General features: G+C 38.1%; 1 protein-coding gene and 1 long non-coding RNA gene across 2 annotated transcripts in view; one reads left to right on the top strand and one right to left on the bottom strand.

The window, feature by feature from the left end:
• LOC149999453 (uncharacterized) overlaps nucleotides 1–16,557 on the bottom strand; it is a 31,418-nt gene extending 14,861 nt beyond the window's left edge. Inside the window, exon 1 of the long non-coding RNA XR_016513407.1 lies at nucleotides 16,216–16,557. This is a non-coding gene — a long non-coding RNA (uncharacterized LOC149999453). The remainder of the gene's footprint in view (nucleotides 1–16,215) is intronic.
• Nucleotides 15,839–19,243, top strand: part of HPGD (15-hydroxyprostaglandin dehydrogenase) — a 34,271-nt gene continuing 30,866 nt past the window's right edge. The window contains exons 1-2 of the mRNA XM_090288944.1: nucleotides 15,839–15,970; nucleotides 16,279–16,402. Coding sequence (XP_090145070.1) covers nucleotides 15,878–15,970; nucleotides 16,279–16,402 — 217 coding nt within the window. The 5' untranslated portion in view covers nucleotides 15,839–15,877. The remainder of the gene's footprint in view (nucleotides 15,971–16,278; nucleotides 16,403–19,243) is intronic.

The raw sequence follows: 19,243 nt of genomic DNA, 5'->3' as shown, positions 1-19,243 counted from the left end.
CAGGCTTTTGTGTGAAAATATTTCCAACTCCTTTAGGTAAATACCGAAGAGCATGATTGTTGGATCTTATGGTAAGATAATGTTTAGTTTTGTGAGACAGCACCAAACTGTCTTCCAAAGTGGCTGTACCATTGTGCTTTCCCTGAAATTAATGAGAGTCTCACTCTCTCAGCCTCAGCAACATTTGATGTTGTCGGCGTTCTGGATTTTGACCATTTAGTAGGTGTGCAGCAGTATCTCATTGTTGTTTTAATTTGCATTTTTCTAGAGATATGCGACGAAGAGAAACTTTTTATATGTTTATTTGCTGCTTGTGTAGCTTTGGTAGTAAAGAGTCTGCTAGGATTTTTGGACCATTTTTCACTTGGGTTGTTCTTTTTCTCATTGTTGAGTTTTGAGTTTTTTGTAAATTTTGGATTACAGTCCCTTATCAGACGTGTCTTTTGCAAATATTTTCTCCCAGTCTATGGCAGACAGTCTCATTTTTTTTTTTTTTTAATTTTGGTTTTTCAATTACAGTTGTCCCCTTTTCCCCTAATTTCTCTCCCCTACCAGTCTCATTTTCTTGAACGTGTCTTTCATAGAGAAACATTTTTTTACTTTTAATAAGGCCTAGACTATCAATTCTTTCACCAATTGTGCCTTTGGTGTTGAATTTGTAAAGTCATTGACAAACTGAAGGTCATTTAGATTTGATCCTGAATTATCTTTCAGGAATTTTAGTTTTGCATTTTACAGTTAGGTCTGTGATCCATTTTGAGTTAATTTTTGTGAAGGATACTGTAAATGTCTGTGTCTAAATTAATATTTTTTGCATGTGGATGTCCACCAGCCCAGAAGGGAGTTTAGGTGGGTGTGATTGAAGGAAGGGGCCCAGGTAGAGACTTGGTTTAGTGTAAGAGCGATGAAGGAGTAGCTGTGAGGGAGCCATCTGCCGGAAGTTGAACCCACATATCAGAACATACACCATGGGAGATTTACTTTAAATCCTAGAAATATGGAAAGCTTTAATGAACAGCACTGTACTTTTTAGCCAGTCCAGAACAAGGCCTTTGCGAGGTCTTTGTCACTGCCTTTTCACTTCTGCCACCTGGTGTGTCCCCACCATGTATATTAGCCACCCCAGTGTAATAAAGGAGAAAAGGAAGCTATTTCTTTTCTCTCTCCCATTCCCTAGAGAAAATCAGCAGTCTAAGTCCATAAGGGGGCCTCATTCCCTCCTCTGTGAGTAGTTGGAGCATGATCTTGAACCCAATTTTGACCAAGAATACCCAATCTGGATATTGCTCGCAACTTACAAAGGATTTTACTTTCTTCCAGTTTTGGTCTAATATGCGTTGCTGATAAAGGCCATCTAGGGAAGACTACAGAACTTTGTGGTCTTGTTTTGTGGCTTGAATTCCACCCTGAGAAGGAAAGAGTTGTGTGATCTCCAGTGCTTAGGGGACAAGAAGAACTGGTTCCCTTTTCCCCAGGGAGTGGTCACATCACTCCCAGCATGAATGAGGAAAAGCTGGTCTCCAGGGACTCCCATGAGCGCAGATGTCCAGAAATCGGTTTGCTGGTGTCACTTGTGGTAAGACGACCAGGGCCAGGCTGAGACTGTAACTGGAACAGAAACACTGAATGTGATTAATAGGGTCTGGAGGTGATTGCACCTAAGTAGAGATAATGTGCCGCTTCTGAAAGTGCACCCACAGATGCTCCAGTGACTATGCCTATGTGAGATGAGTGTGGACCCTTTGTGCCAGTGTTGTTCTTAGAGTTGAGGTCATTGTCAGAGCAAATGAGGGTTTGTTTATGCCTGTGGTCTCTGAACTGTTCCCCTCAAGGCCACAGCTGCACAGTCAAGAAAATGAAAACACAGAAGAGGGGAATCCCATAGTCCAAGGATGTGGTTTTTACTACCCAGCTAGAACTTTTGTTGACTTGGACAGAAATGGTCTGTATTGCTTGCCAATATTGCCTGCCACTAATGGAGGGCTGCCCTTCCCAAGTCATGAAGACAAAGATGGTCATACAAGGTTGCCAGACCTGGATTCTTAAGAAAGTAGATCCAAACTTTTATTGAACCATTTTTAATAGGCTTTTATTGACATATATCTGACATGCTCTAAATTGTATATATTTACAGTGTGCAATTGGATTAGTTTTGACATACTTATAAACCCATGAAACATCATAATCATACTAATGAACACATCCATCACTCCTGTATTTTTATGCACTCTTATAATCAATCCCTCCCTGCTCTCATGGGTCCTCCAGGTGACCTTGGTTTCCCTTCCTTGGCAGTAAATTAGTTTGCACTTTCTGGATTTTTATATAATTAGAATCATAAGTGTTTTCCTTTCCTGTTCTGATATTCTTCATTGTGCATAATTATTTTAAGATTCATAAATGTTAGTTATGTGAATAGTTCATTATTTTTATTGCTGAGCAATGTTCCGTTTTATGGCTATACCACTATTTATCTATCCATTCATCTGCTAATGGACAGTAGGACTAGTCATTTATGATTTTTAGCTACTACAAATAAACTGCATATTTAAAGTGTACAATCTGATACTTTAATACAGTTTAAGCCCTTGTAAACAAAAGTTTCTTCCTGCACTCTTTAATACAGTCCTTGTAACATAGGAAATTATTGATACAAGGATATAGTATATCCTATTTTTTGGAATGGATATTTTCCTGCGTACATACAAATGGAGAGGAAGGTACTCCGGAGTTCTCGGGGCTCTTCCCCTGGCTTCCATCATTATGTCATCTCATGGCTGTTCCTCTTTCATCCGTCTCCCCCACATTACTGGATTATTCTATTTATAATCCTAGGCATCATCTCATTTAATGTATAACCTATTCAGAATGCATTTCTAAAATGTAATTCCATAGCTTTAGTTAACTATCATACAAAATAAAAATATTTGAAGTATGGCAAAAATTGGTAATGTAAATGAATCAACAATTCACAGAGAAAAAAAAAAACTAAAAATGACCAATAAGCTTATGAAAACTATGAAACCCTACTAACAATAAAGACCTACAAATTCAGATAAAAACAACAATTTAATTTTGTGCCCACATTTGGCAAGATTTAAAAGTGTGATAGTATTATATGGTTAGTAGGGAAATGGTCACTCACTAATAGGTAGGAATATAAATTGGTATCACATTTTTGGAAGGTTAATTATCATATTCATTTAGCTCAGAAATGTTACCATTAACTTAAGAAAATAATTAGGAAAGTAAAAAATGTAAAATGCAAATAACCTTAATGCCCAAAAATATTATATCAGTAAGCTTACTTATAAAATTTAGGTGCATTCCTTCCACAGAATATTTTTTTATTTAAAATAATGTTAATAAGATAGCAAATCCATTTAACTTCACTTGCTAAATTTTTATAAACCTTATGAATAACCACATGCCATGCACAAAAAATGATAAACTTCTAAAAATATGTATATTTAATTATATATCACATTATTATTATGTAATACAATTAGAACTGATTTATTTATATGTTTAGATGTGAACAATATGTCTTATATTATTAGCAAAATTATCCATATGTTAGCAATATTTTGTAAATGGCAGTATAATTTAAACAATCAGTATTCATTTAATTACATTCTCTTTGTAGACCACATGAATTAGATAGAATAGAAAGACTTTTGAAATATATGATGTTTACAAGCATATGTTAAAAAAGAAGTTACAAGTCTATATGTACCAAAACATTTATAAAACTATAATTGGTAGTAATAATAATAACAACAATAAATATAATGCAATATTTGTAACATGGAATATCAAAGAAAGCATTTTCTGGCATTATTCTGCACCTGATCCATTATACCTTAGCCTTGTTAAATTTTAATTATGATGGTTATACTGTACTTAATAAGAGAATGTCCTTCCTTGTTGACCCTAAACATTATGGGATAATAGGTCATTATGTCAACAATTTACTCTTAAATGATTCTGGGAAAGACAAGTTCCTTGTATTATTTTTTGGACATTCTCTTAAGTTTGAGAGTAATTCAAAATAAAAATTAATTTAAAAATCTTATCAAGGGAACTCATATACCACATGTGCAACTTACAGCTCACTGGCCCAATTGACAGGCTGTATTTCTATACATAATTTTATTTATAACAGATTGAAGTATATTTTTTATCTACGTATCTTGTCAGTATATGACAAAAAATGAATAAACTCAGTGTTTCATAAGGTCACATATTGTTTTACCAGATGTAAATATAACCATATATACATTATGGTTATAATCATATATCACAGTAGATTAATCCCATCGTATACTCTTCAATGGCAAATTTGGAATTTGTTAGTTTATTAATAACCAAAAACTGGCATTCTATTTACTAAAAACACTTTATATATGCCATTTACTTTGTGCATTTTACTTGGAATGTAAATTTCTAAAAAGAAAAAGAGAGAACTATTAATAATGAAATTCTATGTCATTACTATTATACCTTTGCCACTTTTAATATAGTGCATACTTTTTGAAACTGATTGAATTTTACAAACTGTTAACTTTAAGTAAAGTAAGTTATTAAGCCACACTTTTCCTTCATATGCCTTTCTCAAATCTAGGCTTGTTTATGCCTACCTTACTGTTTGGTCTAGAAATTATATTAGGTTAGTTTGGCATGAGAAATTCTTATTGAACCCAGGCTGGCTCCTAGTGGTAACCATCTTGCCTCACTAACAAACAGCTCAAAAATAATTGGTTCAATATTCAAGCATAAAATTATGCTGGTGATGGATGTCAAAGTCACCCCACTACAACTTCTGGAATTTATCTATGCTAACCTCTTCCCCTCCCCTACGTCCCCCTAACTCTCATTTGACCTGTCTTTTGAAAATGAGCCATTTGCTCATTTCTGGTCTTCTGGCACCTGTCACATTCTCCTCTAAGTTTGTTCACAGCACCTCTTCAATCACGAAAGGGAATGCTTAGACGTTGAAGAATGTGTGGATTAATAATTAACTCATTTTAAAAGTATCCAGGTGATGCCTTTAAATCTTCCAAACTTCTTGTGATCTCTAGAACAAGTCTGCTTTGTTCTTTCTAGTCCAAATAATGCTCTCCTGGATAAAAAGACTACACACAAAATAGCAGCATAGAAGTATGGATACTTAAATATTCACTATTATCTGTTTCATCAGCTCCTCTAGCTCCTCTCCACCTTTATATATATTTATAAATTATATATTATATATTTATTTGTACATAATATATATGTCCAAGAATATATTTTATATATGTTTGTTGTTGTTTTATTTTACTTCACATAAAGAGCATTTTTGTTTCAAAATCTCAGATCATGACAGAACGATCACCATAAAACTCTTCTTCAAATCTTCTATGTTTCTTTTTATTCTTCTACCAGTCTCCACACAGTTGGATTTTTCTTATTCCCTTTTCAGCTCAACGTCCCATTCTCAGAGCCCTCCCTTCACCACTGGGAATCATAGGATCCTTCTTTTTCTGCCATCCATGTCACTCTACCTCAATCCTGTTTTATTGTTTTTGTATCACTTATCACTCCTTACAATAGTTATTTTTGCTGTTTCCTTCAACTAGAAGGTAAACTCCATGAAGGCAGGAATACTAGTGTTACCCCAGGGCTTATTACTGACCCAAGGCATAATCAATGTCATGTAAATATCTGTTTAATGCACTGCTAATATTCAAAACATTAACTGTCACAGCACAGACACTGAACAATCTGAGCAGATGCCAGGTGTGAACAACTGGAGTTTACACTACTGATTGAACACTAGCCTTAGTTAATGAACAAGCGAAGCTAAGCTTATGTCAACTGTCTCCTGTCCAGGAACTAATAATTACTGCTTTCCCTATTGGATTTTTTATTTTAAATACTTTTCAAATTTGTACCTATAAGAGTGATCACTTTCAGTTGTAAAGCAGAACTTTATTATTGCAAATCTCACAAATATTCCAATAATATTTCTTTCTTTTTATTGATCCCTACTCTTGAGATCTTTCTCATGTCTTCTCTGACTTTTCTGTGATGCGACTTTTGAAAGATGATTTCTAATTTCAGCATTTCTTTCTTTGGCCAATATGAATACCAAGATACCAAATTTATTATGTAGTCTCAGTATATAAATCAGTTCTTCCTTTTGAATTAGAATTCAACACAGTTATACTATTCCTTTTTCACTTCATCTATCTCCAGAGACTCAAAACTGACAATAAGTTAAGTATTTTTCTTATGCTTTGTTCTTTCTGTTGAAATTTCAACTATACATGTGCTTTCTACTTCCCTGGGCCTGCTCTCTCAGATGTATTTCTTTAATACAAGGGATACCCTTACCTTGCCATATTCCTGTCTGACTGCCATCTACTAGTTCACAGTAACAACTGAGATCATGTTTACCTATTTATGGTCAAATTTAAGTTTGATTTTATTCATTACTCACAATCACTCACGTTTTCTAGTTTGTTTGTTTTTTTTTCCTGTTGCTTTCATTTAAGAATTACCAGGAAACCCTTCCAAAGTATCTGGGGTTTAATTTTATTGAACTATTTTCCCCTTTCTCAAATCCTTTTGCTAAAATCCAGTCTTTTGAAATATGCTTCAACTTTGCTAGGAACTTCCTGGGATCAACTAATATTTAATGATCCTTCTAGTACTAGCTAGATAGTTTCACATCCATTTTCTCACTTACACTTCCTGGTGACATTGTTATTAGAACTACTATGCCCATCTCAAATTTTGTACAACTGACCTGAGAAAGATTAAGTGATTTGTGCAGCTGGGAAGTGGTAAGCTGGGATCCATGTCTACTGCTCTTTCAATTTAGAAAGACTTACCTTTCTCTTCTTGTTCATAAAACTCAATCCAGAAAAATCTTAGTACTCTGCACCACCTAATCATATAGTTACTCAATGCCCAGGAACTTCTTCCTGCCATACAATCCTAAAAATTGCCTAAATATATCAGCAATGTTTTCTAGAAATGTTGCTCAATTCTAACACAAATCAGAAAAAGAAAAAAAGGTAGTAGATAAGGAGCATCAGAAATTTTGGGACACTTACAAGTGTAAGCAGAATAATATAGTGACTGTGCACAGCATGGTATCGTATTGGTCAGCTCTGCCATTCACTAATGGTGTGAAGTTGGACAATTGACTAAATATCTCGGAGCCTCACTTTCCTCCTCTGTAAATCAGAAGAAATCATAGCTCCAATTTCAGCACCGTTTTAGGGATGAAAAGAGATAATGTGTGTAAACCTCTAAGTATAATGCCTATTACAGAGCAAGCCCTTAATAAATAATTAATGTCTTCATTATCATCACCATCTTTACCACTATTTTGGAAATGTGCTCCAGGAAACTAATGCACATTTATTTAACCATGTCAAGCCACTGTAACCTTGAATACCACAACGTACTCCTCTTTCCTAGTCTAGTGTAAGTTTTCTGGGTAACTTTCAGTACTCATAAATCCCATTAATCTTCTTCAGGAAGATAGAATAAAGTGTACTCCCTTAGAACAGTGGGTCTAACTTCTAGAAATTCCCCAGAACAAGCAGTTCTTCTCTGACCTGCTCCCATTCTTTGGTTCCTATTTGAGAAGAATCTTTAGCCTGGTTTACAAAGTGTTTGAGGGGTGGAGGGAAGGAGAGAGAGAGAGAAGAAGAGGAGGAAGGTAGGGGTTTGGGGCAGGGAGGACACGCAGCTTCCTTAGAGAGATATATGGGCTCGCCTATTAACCCGAGACCTAATGTTACACATGAGAAAACTGAGGATCTGATGGCAGATGCCCACATAGCTGAATCACATCAGCCTATATCAGGGAAAATTCCCCCGACTTCCAAGTCACAGATTCTAGAAGTTCTGAACCTGGTTTTCTGTTATGTATTCTGACTTTCCAAACCAAAAATAGATTCACTGATGAATGTTTTTTGACATTAATATATAAGGGCTATTAAATTTACTACCATAAGAAACTCCATGAATTTATGAAACATGGAAAATCATATATTAAAAAGTCTCTTCAATGCCTAGGCAACGAGCTTCTGAAAGTTTCCACTATCCTTTCTTTTCCTCTCTGGACTGCTTCTAAAAATCTGTCAGAATTCAGCAGAAACAGTACTTCCTACAGGAGTCTTCTTTCTCCTCACCCCACCTCACTCCATTAAGACTTTCTGACTCACACTTCCATGTACCTGCCTGTGTTCAAATTATTGTCTACGTCCCCAGCCAGCTTAGGTTACAAGCTCTGTTGGGTGGGACCATTTGTTGTATTTACTGCATGTCTTCATGTTCTAGTACAGGACATATCTTTGGTGCCCCCAAAATATTTGTTGAATAAATTGTACAAATTATATATGTTTAACATATGAAATAGAAGTTACTTTGAGCAGTTGTTCACAACTGATGCCAGATAGTGAGGGAACACAGGGTGTGGTGATTATTCAGAGGTTCCTCTCACTCAACCCTCAGGTCACCTGCAAGAGAGAAATTTTTTCTCCTACCCCCACCCCCTGTCACTGCCACATGACCATTTCGTAGCTGTAACCTTGATCATTCAATTCTTTTCCCATTTCTCTTACACTCCACTTCTTATCATTCACAGGAATGAGATACTTGGTCAATTACAAGTCACAAGACTGGCTCAATCATTAATGCATTTTTTAAAGTTCCCCAATATAGTTTAGTCAATAAACACACATCCATTTCCAAAGTGAAAAGCCCATCTGTTAGGAGATAAATTAGGCTCTTCCCCAAATTCATCTGATAGAAGCTTAACTCCCAGAACCTCAGAATATGACTTTATTTGAAGGTAGGGCCTTTAAAGAGGTGACTACTGTGAGGCTGTCAGGCCCTGCTCTAATGTGACCGGTGTCCTCATAAGAAGAGGAAATCTGAATGGTCAGGCAGACAGCAGGGGCTCAAGCACACAGAGAAACCACGTCAGGACACAACTAGAATGTGGCCATCTACAAGCCAAGGAGAGGGGCCGCAGAAGGAACCAAACTTGCCAACACCTTAAGCTTGAACTTTCAGCCTCCAGAACTGTGAAAAATAAATTCCTGTTGTTTGAGCCACAGAGTTTATTGTGGTGCTATGACTAGCAGACTACTACCTTATGAAAAGCTAAAAGTCTCCCCTTATCATCATTGTTTTTCCATTGTTAACTAAGTGTTTATCTCTAAGTCTATAAATAAATATAAACATTAAGGAAGAACCTAATAATAATAATTACTTGGTCACCAAATAGTGTAAGGCATTATACTGGTTATTTCATGGAATGTCAATTTCTTCCCTAATTAAGAACTCAGGATAGGACCACGGAGGTGAATTAAGCAGATCATGATCATACAATTCGCAAAGACGAGGGGACTGCATTTGAACACACATTTGTCTAAGACAGCTGAGTGTGGTGGAAACAGCAAAGGTTTTGGAACCACATGAAGTGGGTTTGAACCAAGGTTTGTTGCTAAATTTTAAAGTGTGACCTTAAGATAGGTCACTTGTCTTCCTTGAGCCTCAGTTTTATCTGTAAAAACAAGAATAATAATATTTACCTTGCAGGGCTGGTAAAAGGATTACGTGAGATAACATACAAAGGAAGAAGAACAGAGTAGATATTCAAGAATAGTCAGCTCCTTTGTTGTAGCTTGTGAAGGCAAAGCTGGGAAAAGAACCCCAGACCCCAGTACTGGCAGAAACTGCCCTATTTATGCAGGGTTTTTTGTTTTGATTTGGTTTTTGGTTTCAATGTAGAAAAAAGTCTATTTCTGTATTGTTTTATATGTGATAATTTAAAAATTAAATCAGCTTGTTATTTATTAGGTGACTAATCTATCTCTGTCTGAGCTGAGCCTGTGTTCAGGTGATACTTGGGATGTCTGTGTTCACTCCTGGGCATAGGATGAAGGAAAATTGAGTTAGGATTGCCTGTCTTAGCAGGTTAAAATTGAGTCAACTAAGACTAAAGTGTATGTGAAAATATATTTGATCAAGAAATTGCGATTTAAATTTGTCTGTTTTTAACTTTTATTTCTTAAAGAAATCACTGTTCAATCATGGCTGAAAGTACTGCTCAGCTACAATGACCTCAAAATTTAAAAAAATAAAAGAAGTGCTAATCAGGAGTCAGTCACACATTGAGTCAAAGCCACCTCCTTCAATATTCTAGGTAAGTGACCTTGGCCCAATTCACTAGCCTCCTCAAACCTGTTTGCCTCATCTGCAAAATGACCATCATAATAACTACCTCACTGTTGGGTGGTAAACAGTAAATACAATTATATATGTCCAGTGCTCAGTGATAATAGCATTTACATAACATTTGCTATGTGCCAGTCACTGGTCTAAGCACTTGACTTGTATTTATTTAATTCAGCGTAGTCTTCATAACACCTATATGAAACAGGTACTATTTTACTGGAATATCAAAACACTCTTCTTTGTACCAATGTATTTTTTTCCTTTTTTGGTATTATGATTACAGTTTTATTATACAGGATACACATAGGATGATGTATGGAAGGGATGAGAGCTTCAGTGCCCTCGCTATGAAGTCAGGCATGTCACTCTTCCAGCACACTAACGTGCTCACCAACCACCAAGTTCCACTGAGCTTTAGTGGCCAGGGTTTTTATTGAGGTTTCATTATATAAGCATGATTGATTATATTATTAACCATGTAACTGAACTCAATCTCAAGTCCCCCTACCCCTCACCCCCAGAGGTAAGACTGGCTTGAAGTTTCAACCCTCTAATTATGAGTAGTTGGACTTTCTGGTGATCAACCTCAACCTAGGAGTTTGGCATGAGTCACCTCATTTGCATAAAAATATATCACTCAGGAAATTCCAAGACCTTCAGGAGCTCTGTGCTAGGAATCCTGGGCAAAGATGAGACATATTGTTTACTATAACACAGTTGGGTTTGGAAGATTGAGTAGAAGTTCAGTAGGCAGACATTCCAAGTGAGTCACAGATTTTTTACATGACTGAGGAGCCAGTTTTCTATCTGACTGAGGAACATTGGCTTCTGAATCATCTCTCCTCACTCTGGCAACCTATCTCCATGTGAGCAAAACATTGTCATGGGAACAAACAAGTCCCTATTTCTCTGAGCCTCTGTTAGTTGAATCTTCTGTTATATGCATTTGAACCTATTCTTAACTGATATGGGGTTTCTACAGGTCTAGTATTCTAAATACTTACTGAAAACTGATAACATATAAAGCACTGTGAGAGGTGCACACATAATTGTTAAACACAGTCATGCCTTCCAGGAATGCACAGCACTAGGCAGAGAGGATCTCAGGGTACATGGGAACGTTATATCCTTTTTGAAGGCAGAATGGTTTGAATACAGGCTCTGTAACTTTGAGACATCTCCCAAACCTTGTAATTTCATTCACAAAATGGAGACAATAATGCATTTTTGAGAGCTTGCTTGGACGTTCTAGCAGGGGAGCGCAGCTACTTGTATACCCTTGAGTGAAGACCGGTCCTCTCCTCTAGTTGGAAGATCTTTCTCTTCGACCAAGCATGCAGCTTCGGGAGGGACACACATGGATGGGTGAGGGAGGAAGGGGACACCTGCCTAGCCAGCCAGATCAGCCAAATCAACCCTGGCATCAATGGGGTGACAGATGTCACAGCCAGATCACCCTCATATCCAATAATGCATTCTTTATTGTGGACTACTGTGTGGAGGTTGAGAGTTATTCATTTTTTAAATTTTATTTTTAAAAATTAAATGTATTGGTGTGATATTGGTCAATAAAATTATGCAGTTTTCATGATTACATTTCTATGATACATGATCTGCATATTGCATTGTGTGCCCACCACCCAAAATCAAGTCATCTTCTATCACCATATATTTGGTCCCTTTTACCCTTTCCTAACCACCTATCTCCCTCACCCTCTGGTAACCATCATACTGTTGTCTGTGTCTATGAGTTTCAGTTTTATACCCCACATATGAGTGAAATAATATGATTCTTATCTATTTCAGACTGACTTATTTTGCCTAGCATAATATCCTCAAGGTCCATCCATGTTGTTGCAGATGGCAGTATTTCATCTTTTTCTTATTGCTGAGTAGTATTCCATTGGTTTTAGAAAATATTTTATGAATTTGACCCCAAAGACAAGGAAAGTAAAGACAAAAATAAATGAATGGAACTACATCAAATTAAAAAAGCTTCTGCACAGAAAAAGAAACCACCAACAAAACAAAAAGGCAACCAACAGAGTGGGAGATGATATTCACAAACAACAGTATTGACAAAGAGTTAATATCCAAGGAATTCGTATAAAGAACTCACACACTCAATACCAAACAAATGAGCCAATTAAAAAGTGGACAGAGGACCTGAACGGACACTTCTCCTAAGAAGACATACAAGTGGCCAACAGATAAAGGAAAAGATGCTCAACTTCACTTGTTGTTGGCAGCCGTCCGTCTCGAGAGACGATGGTGTAGCTTCCCAAGAGTCTATCTGCACCACCGAGAGTGGCTGTGCAGTCCAACTCGGGAGTGACATGGTATCTGTCTCCTCCCGTGTTGAATCGACATCTTGTGATGACGCTGGAGTGTCCTCTCCAGTGAAGCTGAAGCTACAGAGCCTGGGCAGGGTGATATGGAGGGTCTGCTGTTGCCCATGCAGCAGACCCCCCCTCTCTTCGCAGCTGAAGGGTCCAAGGGAAAGACGGAGTCAATACAGCTTGGCTTCAGGTGCGCCGCAGGAGTTGCCGGTGTTGACTACAACGTCAAACCGCCTTAGGGACTCCGGCTCCGGATTTTCTGTCGGGGTTTACTCCCTTAGCCTTTCCCCTGAAGAGGTATGCCGCAAGGCAGCGGAGGTTTTTTGGAGTCAGAGTTTTCCTTCTCTGACTAGCTATTAGGAAAATGTTAATCAAAATTGCAATGAGATACCATCTTATACATATTAGAATGGTTATTATTAATAAGACAAGTAATAATAAGTGTTGGAGAGGTTGAAAAAGGAACAATTGTTCACTGCTGGTGGGAATGTAAACTGGTATAGCCACTATGGAACACAGTATGGAGATCCCTCAAAAAATTAAGACAGAGTTACTATATAACCCAGCAATCCCTCTTCTGGGTAACTAACCAAAAACTTTGAACCTCAACACTTATCTGCAACGATATATGCACCTCTATGGATTATTCATAGTGGCCAAGACATAGAAACAACCAAAGTGCCCCTTCATAGATGACCGGATAAAAAAGATTGTGTAGTACGCATATCCAATGTATTTTTTTAAATCTTACTTTTAAGTCACGTTGAAAGATAGTAACCATAGTACTGTATACAGGAAATCTCACCATCTAGTTCAAATTTTCCTACTTCTCTTGATTAGATACCCATTTCATGTTTATCTGGACTTCACTCAATAAGTAAAAGCAAATAATTTGGCTGGATGCTGGAGACATCTAGAGAAAAAGACACAGCTCTCCTTGAAGACACTCAGCGATAGTGAGATAACTCCAACCATGTGATCGGCTATCCCCTGTAGAGTTTTCACAGCTGAGTTGGAAGACAAGTGAAGAAAGGGGAAGGGGGAGGATAGGCAGGTGAGCAGATACTATAAGACAAAGGCCTGAGGCTGGGAAGGTAGGGTAGATTTTAACCAACACAGTTTCCTAGTGTGTAGAGAGCAACTACCACAAAGACATGGAGCATAGAATGTCTCCTAGTAATGCCCTGGAGTTTAGATATTTTAAGGATTTAAAAAATGAGATGTCTAAACATGATCAGATCTATGTTTTAGAATATTTACTTGGAGGACTGTGGAAATTGAATTGTGTTTAAGAAATTTGGGGACAAAGAAGTGACTCAGAAGGCTAACTGTTATTACTATCATCACAGGAGAATGTATGAGTCTGAACAAAGACAATGGCAATGGAAACTCAGAAGAAAGAAGAGGAGTAAGAGGTACAAACTATGCCTTAAATTCCAGTCTTTCCTATGCTGTGAAAACAAACAAAATAAAACAGAAACAAAAACAAAACTGTTGCCCATTTTTCTCCATCTTACATGTATTTTGTGTCACTAATCCAGAGTAATTAGTTAGAACTAATATTTACTGTCCCTTCTAAATTTACTAACACTAATTATTGTCATGAAAAATTCAAGGCATTTCTTTTTTCTCTCCTCTTTTCCTTTTGCTCATTGGAGCACTTTGTATCATCAACCGCTCCTTTCTTCTTGAAACAGTCTTCCCCATATGTGCTGCCACATGTTGCTCTCCCAACACATTCCATGTCACTCTGCTGTGTTAGTTCTTTCCTGATAAAGGGACTATTTTTTTTTTTTTTCTGTTCTGTGCATGTTGCTGAGGGGTTGGGTTTGGTTTGTTTCCTCTTATTTTTTGTCCTCTGCGTTCTCTTTCAATACGATACCTCAACGTACTCTTCACATTACAATTTTAATTATCATAATAGAATATAAATATCTTTCTTGTCTTGAATTCTCAACATTTTTTTCAAGACCCATTTTCAAAGCAACTTTGAGAACCTGCTTCAGTCGTTCACTGAAAGCCTGTATCTCTGTTACACAGCTTCCCCAAACTTGCCTTCCCTGCTGAGCCAGCTCCTTTCCTCCTGTGTCCTGTAAGCAGCAAAGAAGTACACAAAGGTCACCTGCCCAGCTGCTTAGATTTCTTTGTTTATGAAAACAAATGCCTACAGGTAATAAGATTACAGAAATGAAATTGAAGCCTGTGGGTGATAACATGAAAAAAGAAAAAAGGAAAAACTAACTAGGTCAGCAAAATAGCCTTGGCTGAATGCACCTCGGCACACAGCTGCCTCTCAAGGTCCTGGAGGACAGGGAACCTCTGTCTCACACTTTAACTCTGAGCCCTGAAGCAAGTATGATTCAACAAATAAGAATTCCACTGAACCAATTCACCAGCCTGACAGCGACCTGAAAGTTCTGGGTAAGTAAATGATGACACTTCTTGCAGAGAGCTCTCAAGATGACACACAATGGATACTGATCTGAAACAGAAGTGTCAACAGATTCCTAAAGTCCCAGCCATGAAACAATAGATTCACAGTTCACTTATCTCCAGTTTGTCAAAAACGCAACTAAGTAAAAAATAGTGGTGTTACTTAACTTGGGTCCCCTGACCCTTACTCCAAAAACCATGAGATTAGAATTCACACAAAGACTTAGACTGGACAGAAGAGCAACTTCCCTAAAATTTTGCTTTGTTTGCTTGTGGTTTTTTTTGGGGGGTGGGGGTGGGGGTGTCGGTGCAAGGGGCAAGGAAGCAGAGGACCTCGGGGCAGGAGGAAGAAGCCAAACTCTCAACCCTCTCCTGTGCGTTCATTTTATGGAAGTGGTCTTAACACACTGAAAGGAAATCTTTTTTATTTTATTTTTCAATTACTGTTTACGTTCAGTATTATTTTGCATTAGTTTCAGATGTGCAGCATAGTGGGTAGAGAATCATACTTTACAAACTGTTCTTTCTGATATTTCCAGTAGCCATCCGGCAACAGACATAGTTATTACAATATTATTGATGGAGGGAAATATTTTTTAGAAATAACTTTTCTGCTTTTCCTGTCGGCTCACCACCAGTAACGCAGCCAGAGGTTGCTGAGAGTCAGGAAGGCAAAGATCGCGCAGCTTGGCGCCTGGGAGCGTTCAGGGCCAGGTGACATAGTCCTGAGTGCCCCAGGGTTGGCTTGACAGAGTTTCATCCCCGCCCACTTGCAGGAGAGCCCTGGGCCGGGGTGCACGCGCTTCCGCCGGGGGAACATAAAAGCCGCGGCTGCACGGAGACGCGCGAGCAGCGGCCGCACCATGCACGTGAACGGCAAAGTGGCGCTGGTGACCGGCGCGGCGCAGGGCATAGGCAGAGCGTTTGCAGAGGCGCTGCTGCACAAGGGTGCCAAGGTAAGAGCGGCGCCCAGTCGCAGAAACTTCTCTGCTCACCCCAAGACTCAGCAGCCACCCCCGCCAAGCCACAGGGCCCCGGGGGAGACAGGGAGGCTGCCCTCCAAGTGTCCACCTTGCCACTTCCCATAGCCTCCGAGGCTGATGCTCCCGTGAGAAGCAGACCTCGAAAGCGGCTGGAGAAAACCCGACCTTTAATTGCAGAAAGTCAGATCCAAAAGAGGAGCGTCCTGTCGCTTATTTACCGTTCGTCTGTGTGTCTGTTTCACGAGTTGCGCAGGATCTGGACTCCTCTCCTCTCTCCACAGGTAGCGCTAGTAGATTGGAATCATGAAGCAGGTATGAAGTGCAAAGCTGCTCTGGATGAGCAGTTTGAACCTCAGAAGACTCTATTCATCCAGTGCGATGTGGCCGACCAGGAACAACTGAGAGGTAAGAGGGATCCATCCATCAACGCCGAACACGCCTGAACTAGCAGTAACCTGAAGGCAGCCCCGGGCCAGAGAACCGGCCTAGGGTAGGCAGCTGGGCCTCCTGCAGAGCGGCTACCTCTAAGCTCCACGAGATAGGTTGGAGTGTTATGTTTCCTACGGGCATCCCAATAGCCATAAAAACAAAGCGGGGAGGAGGGGGGAATCCAAGTCAGCTTGAGAAATCCTTTTATTTTAGTCATTTGGCAGCACATAATGTAATCAAAATTCCTTTGTGTAGTCAAAGACATTACTAACAGTAGTTATTAAATAATTGAAACTGCAGCTGGAACTTGGAAAGTTAAACGTAGACTAAGGGACTGTGGCAAACAACTTCCCCCAAAAGCTGAAAGACAGAGTCCGATGACAAATGTGGCAGTGTTTCCCTTTAAACGTACTAGAGCGCAAGATCAAGGGTCATCATCACAGACATGCTAGATGCTGTTAACCACATGTTCTCTTTGGTTTTTCCCCTGTGAGATGGTACTTTAAAAATAAAAATAGCTGTGCTACAGTAGTATAATGTCAGAAGAAAAGTTTCTATCAGACTTTCCTCAATGCTTTCCTGTTTCCGTCTACTCACAATATAGAACAATCTACTTGTGAAATACCAGAGACAATACTGGCATATAAACAGATTTGGTCATATAGAAGTCCAATAGATGTGCATGAAAAAAAGTTTTTTTTGGGGGGGAAGGATAGAAATATAAAATATTTGTATCTCACAAAGTTTTTTCAAAAGACTGAATAAATTTTGGGGCACAATTTTTTATCAAGGGAACAAAAAACTTCCATAAAAATCACTCTAATACTCCTGTTCTTATAGGAACACTGAAGTGTGAATTTCTTTGAAAATGTTGGGATATTCTGTAAGAGACTAAAAACAGAATAGCATGTTAGAAGGGAGTGTTCCCCTACAGTTAAGGGAAATTGTTTTAAAGAAAGATGTATAATTAAAATCTGAAAATGCTAATAAAGATCTATAACATGGATTACAAGCATGAGTAGAAGAGATCTATAAACACAGTGCTGGTGGAACATGTTTTGCGAGAGGATAAAGTTTTGTTGCTTGCACATGATATTTTGGATCAAGAATAGAGACATGTCAAATCTCGACATCCATGGAGATGGAAAAAGAAACAGTATAGACCATCTGGAAGCTATTTCTGTCTGAATTCATGTAGTTTCACATGTGACATTTAACCTTAATTGTTTTGCTTTTCTATATTTAAAATTAGTACCTTGGCTGTAAACACATTCCTTAAGGATAAATGATGTGAAGGAGGAAACTCAGACACATAATGAGTGACCTGGAGAAGGTGTGTGGTCATGAGAAATCCACATGTTGTCTGGACATCAGCCCTTATTTGCAGTTCAGAAAAAACATGACATTGACTCTTCCAATTTCAGGATTAAGTACTGCCTACAACTTTTGAAACAATTTAGACATGTGGCAGAGGGAAACTTCAATGAAATCATAAAACTACAGAGATGAAAATGTTCTTGGAGATGAATGAGACGTAACTTGGTTTATAAATGAAGAAATGGAACATGGGGTTGGGGAACTGTAGGTAAATTTTAAATAGTACCTACCACCGCATATAAATGTCACCAAGAGCTAGGTTTTAAGTTGCTTGAGCCCCAAATTCAGTGGTGTGTTAGAAAGAAGATAGTGTATTATACAGTGGAGAGGACAGAATATAAGAAATGTAGTGGAGCCCTGGCTGGTGTGGCTGAGTGGACTGAGTGCCAGTCTGTGAACCAAAGGGTCGCTAGTTCGATTCCCAGTCAGGGCACATGCCTGGGTTGCAGGCCAGGTCCCCAGTTGGAGGTGTGCAAGAGGCAACCATGCATCGACGTTTCTCTCCCTCTCTTTCTCCCTCCCGTCCCTTCTCTCTAAAAATGAATAAATAAAATCTTTTTTTTAAAAAAGAAGGAAATGCAGAGGAGACCAAAACAAGAAAATTAAAGAAGCTATTAGACACACATATTTAACAACTAATTTCTTATAAGATTGTTGTGGAGTTCTGAAGAGAACATTCTTAAGACAGAATGCAATATACATATATATATATATATATAAAAGACTTTTTCCTACTGGAAGACCTCTTCTAGAATCAATTTGAGATTTTTAGAAGCATTTAAAAATTCTACAAAAAAGTAAAGTTTTTATTGTGTTTTCCATTCCAGTATGGTAAAGGACACTGTAAAGGACACATATTAAAATATTTTGGCACAATTTTTGATAATCAATTTGCATAATGAGTTATCTACTTGGGAACTGATTAAACAATGCCCTCTTCAATATGTGTGGTGGTTACTAATAATTATGTGATTTTATTTGAATCAAAATAAACTTTGTGTGGATGTACTTTTTTTTTAAGGAACTCACATGTTGAGCCTAAAACCTTAGAACATGAACTATCATTTGGAAGGGCAACCACAATTAGTATCTATGGTCTCAAGTAATAGAACCAGAACCAGTGTTAAAGGGCCTGGGGAAACAGTTTAAATCAATAGAACTATGTAAAGGTCAACTCTGAGAAATCATGTGTTTCTCAATACAAAGATAGTAAAACCTAGTATGAACTGGCTAAGGAGGGTTTGCAAGAACTGGATATGTAGCTGGACAATGAAATAAATGACCTTTAGGCCTCAAAAGCTATGCACACTTTTCCTTGGTTGAACATAGTTTTTACACAGAGTAGTAATAACAGTGTGAAAAAGAGAAAAAAAATAGTACACATTGAAGTTACAATAATTATATAAAATCAACTGAATGAATAGTTGATTTTACTTACTA

The sequence above is a fragment of the Furipterus horrens genome, unplaced genomic scaffold (assembly GCF_987537825.1).
Source record: "Furipterus horrens unplaced genomic scaffold, mFurHor1.1.pri manual_scaffold_10, whole genome shotgun sequence".
Taxonomy (NCBI): domain Eukaryota; kingdom Metazoa; phylum Chordata; class Mammalia; order Chiroptera; family Furipteridae; genus Furipterus; species Furipterus horrens.
Note: the sequence above shows the minus strand (reverse complement) of the source record. Positions and strands in the feature narration are given on the sequence as shown.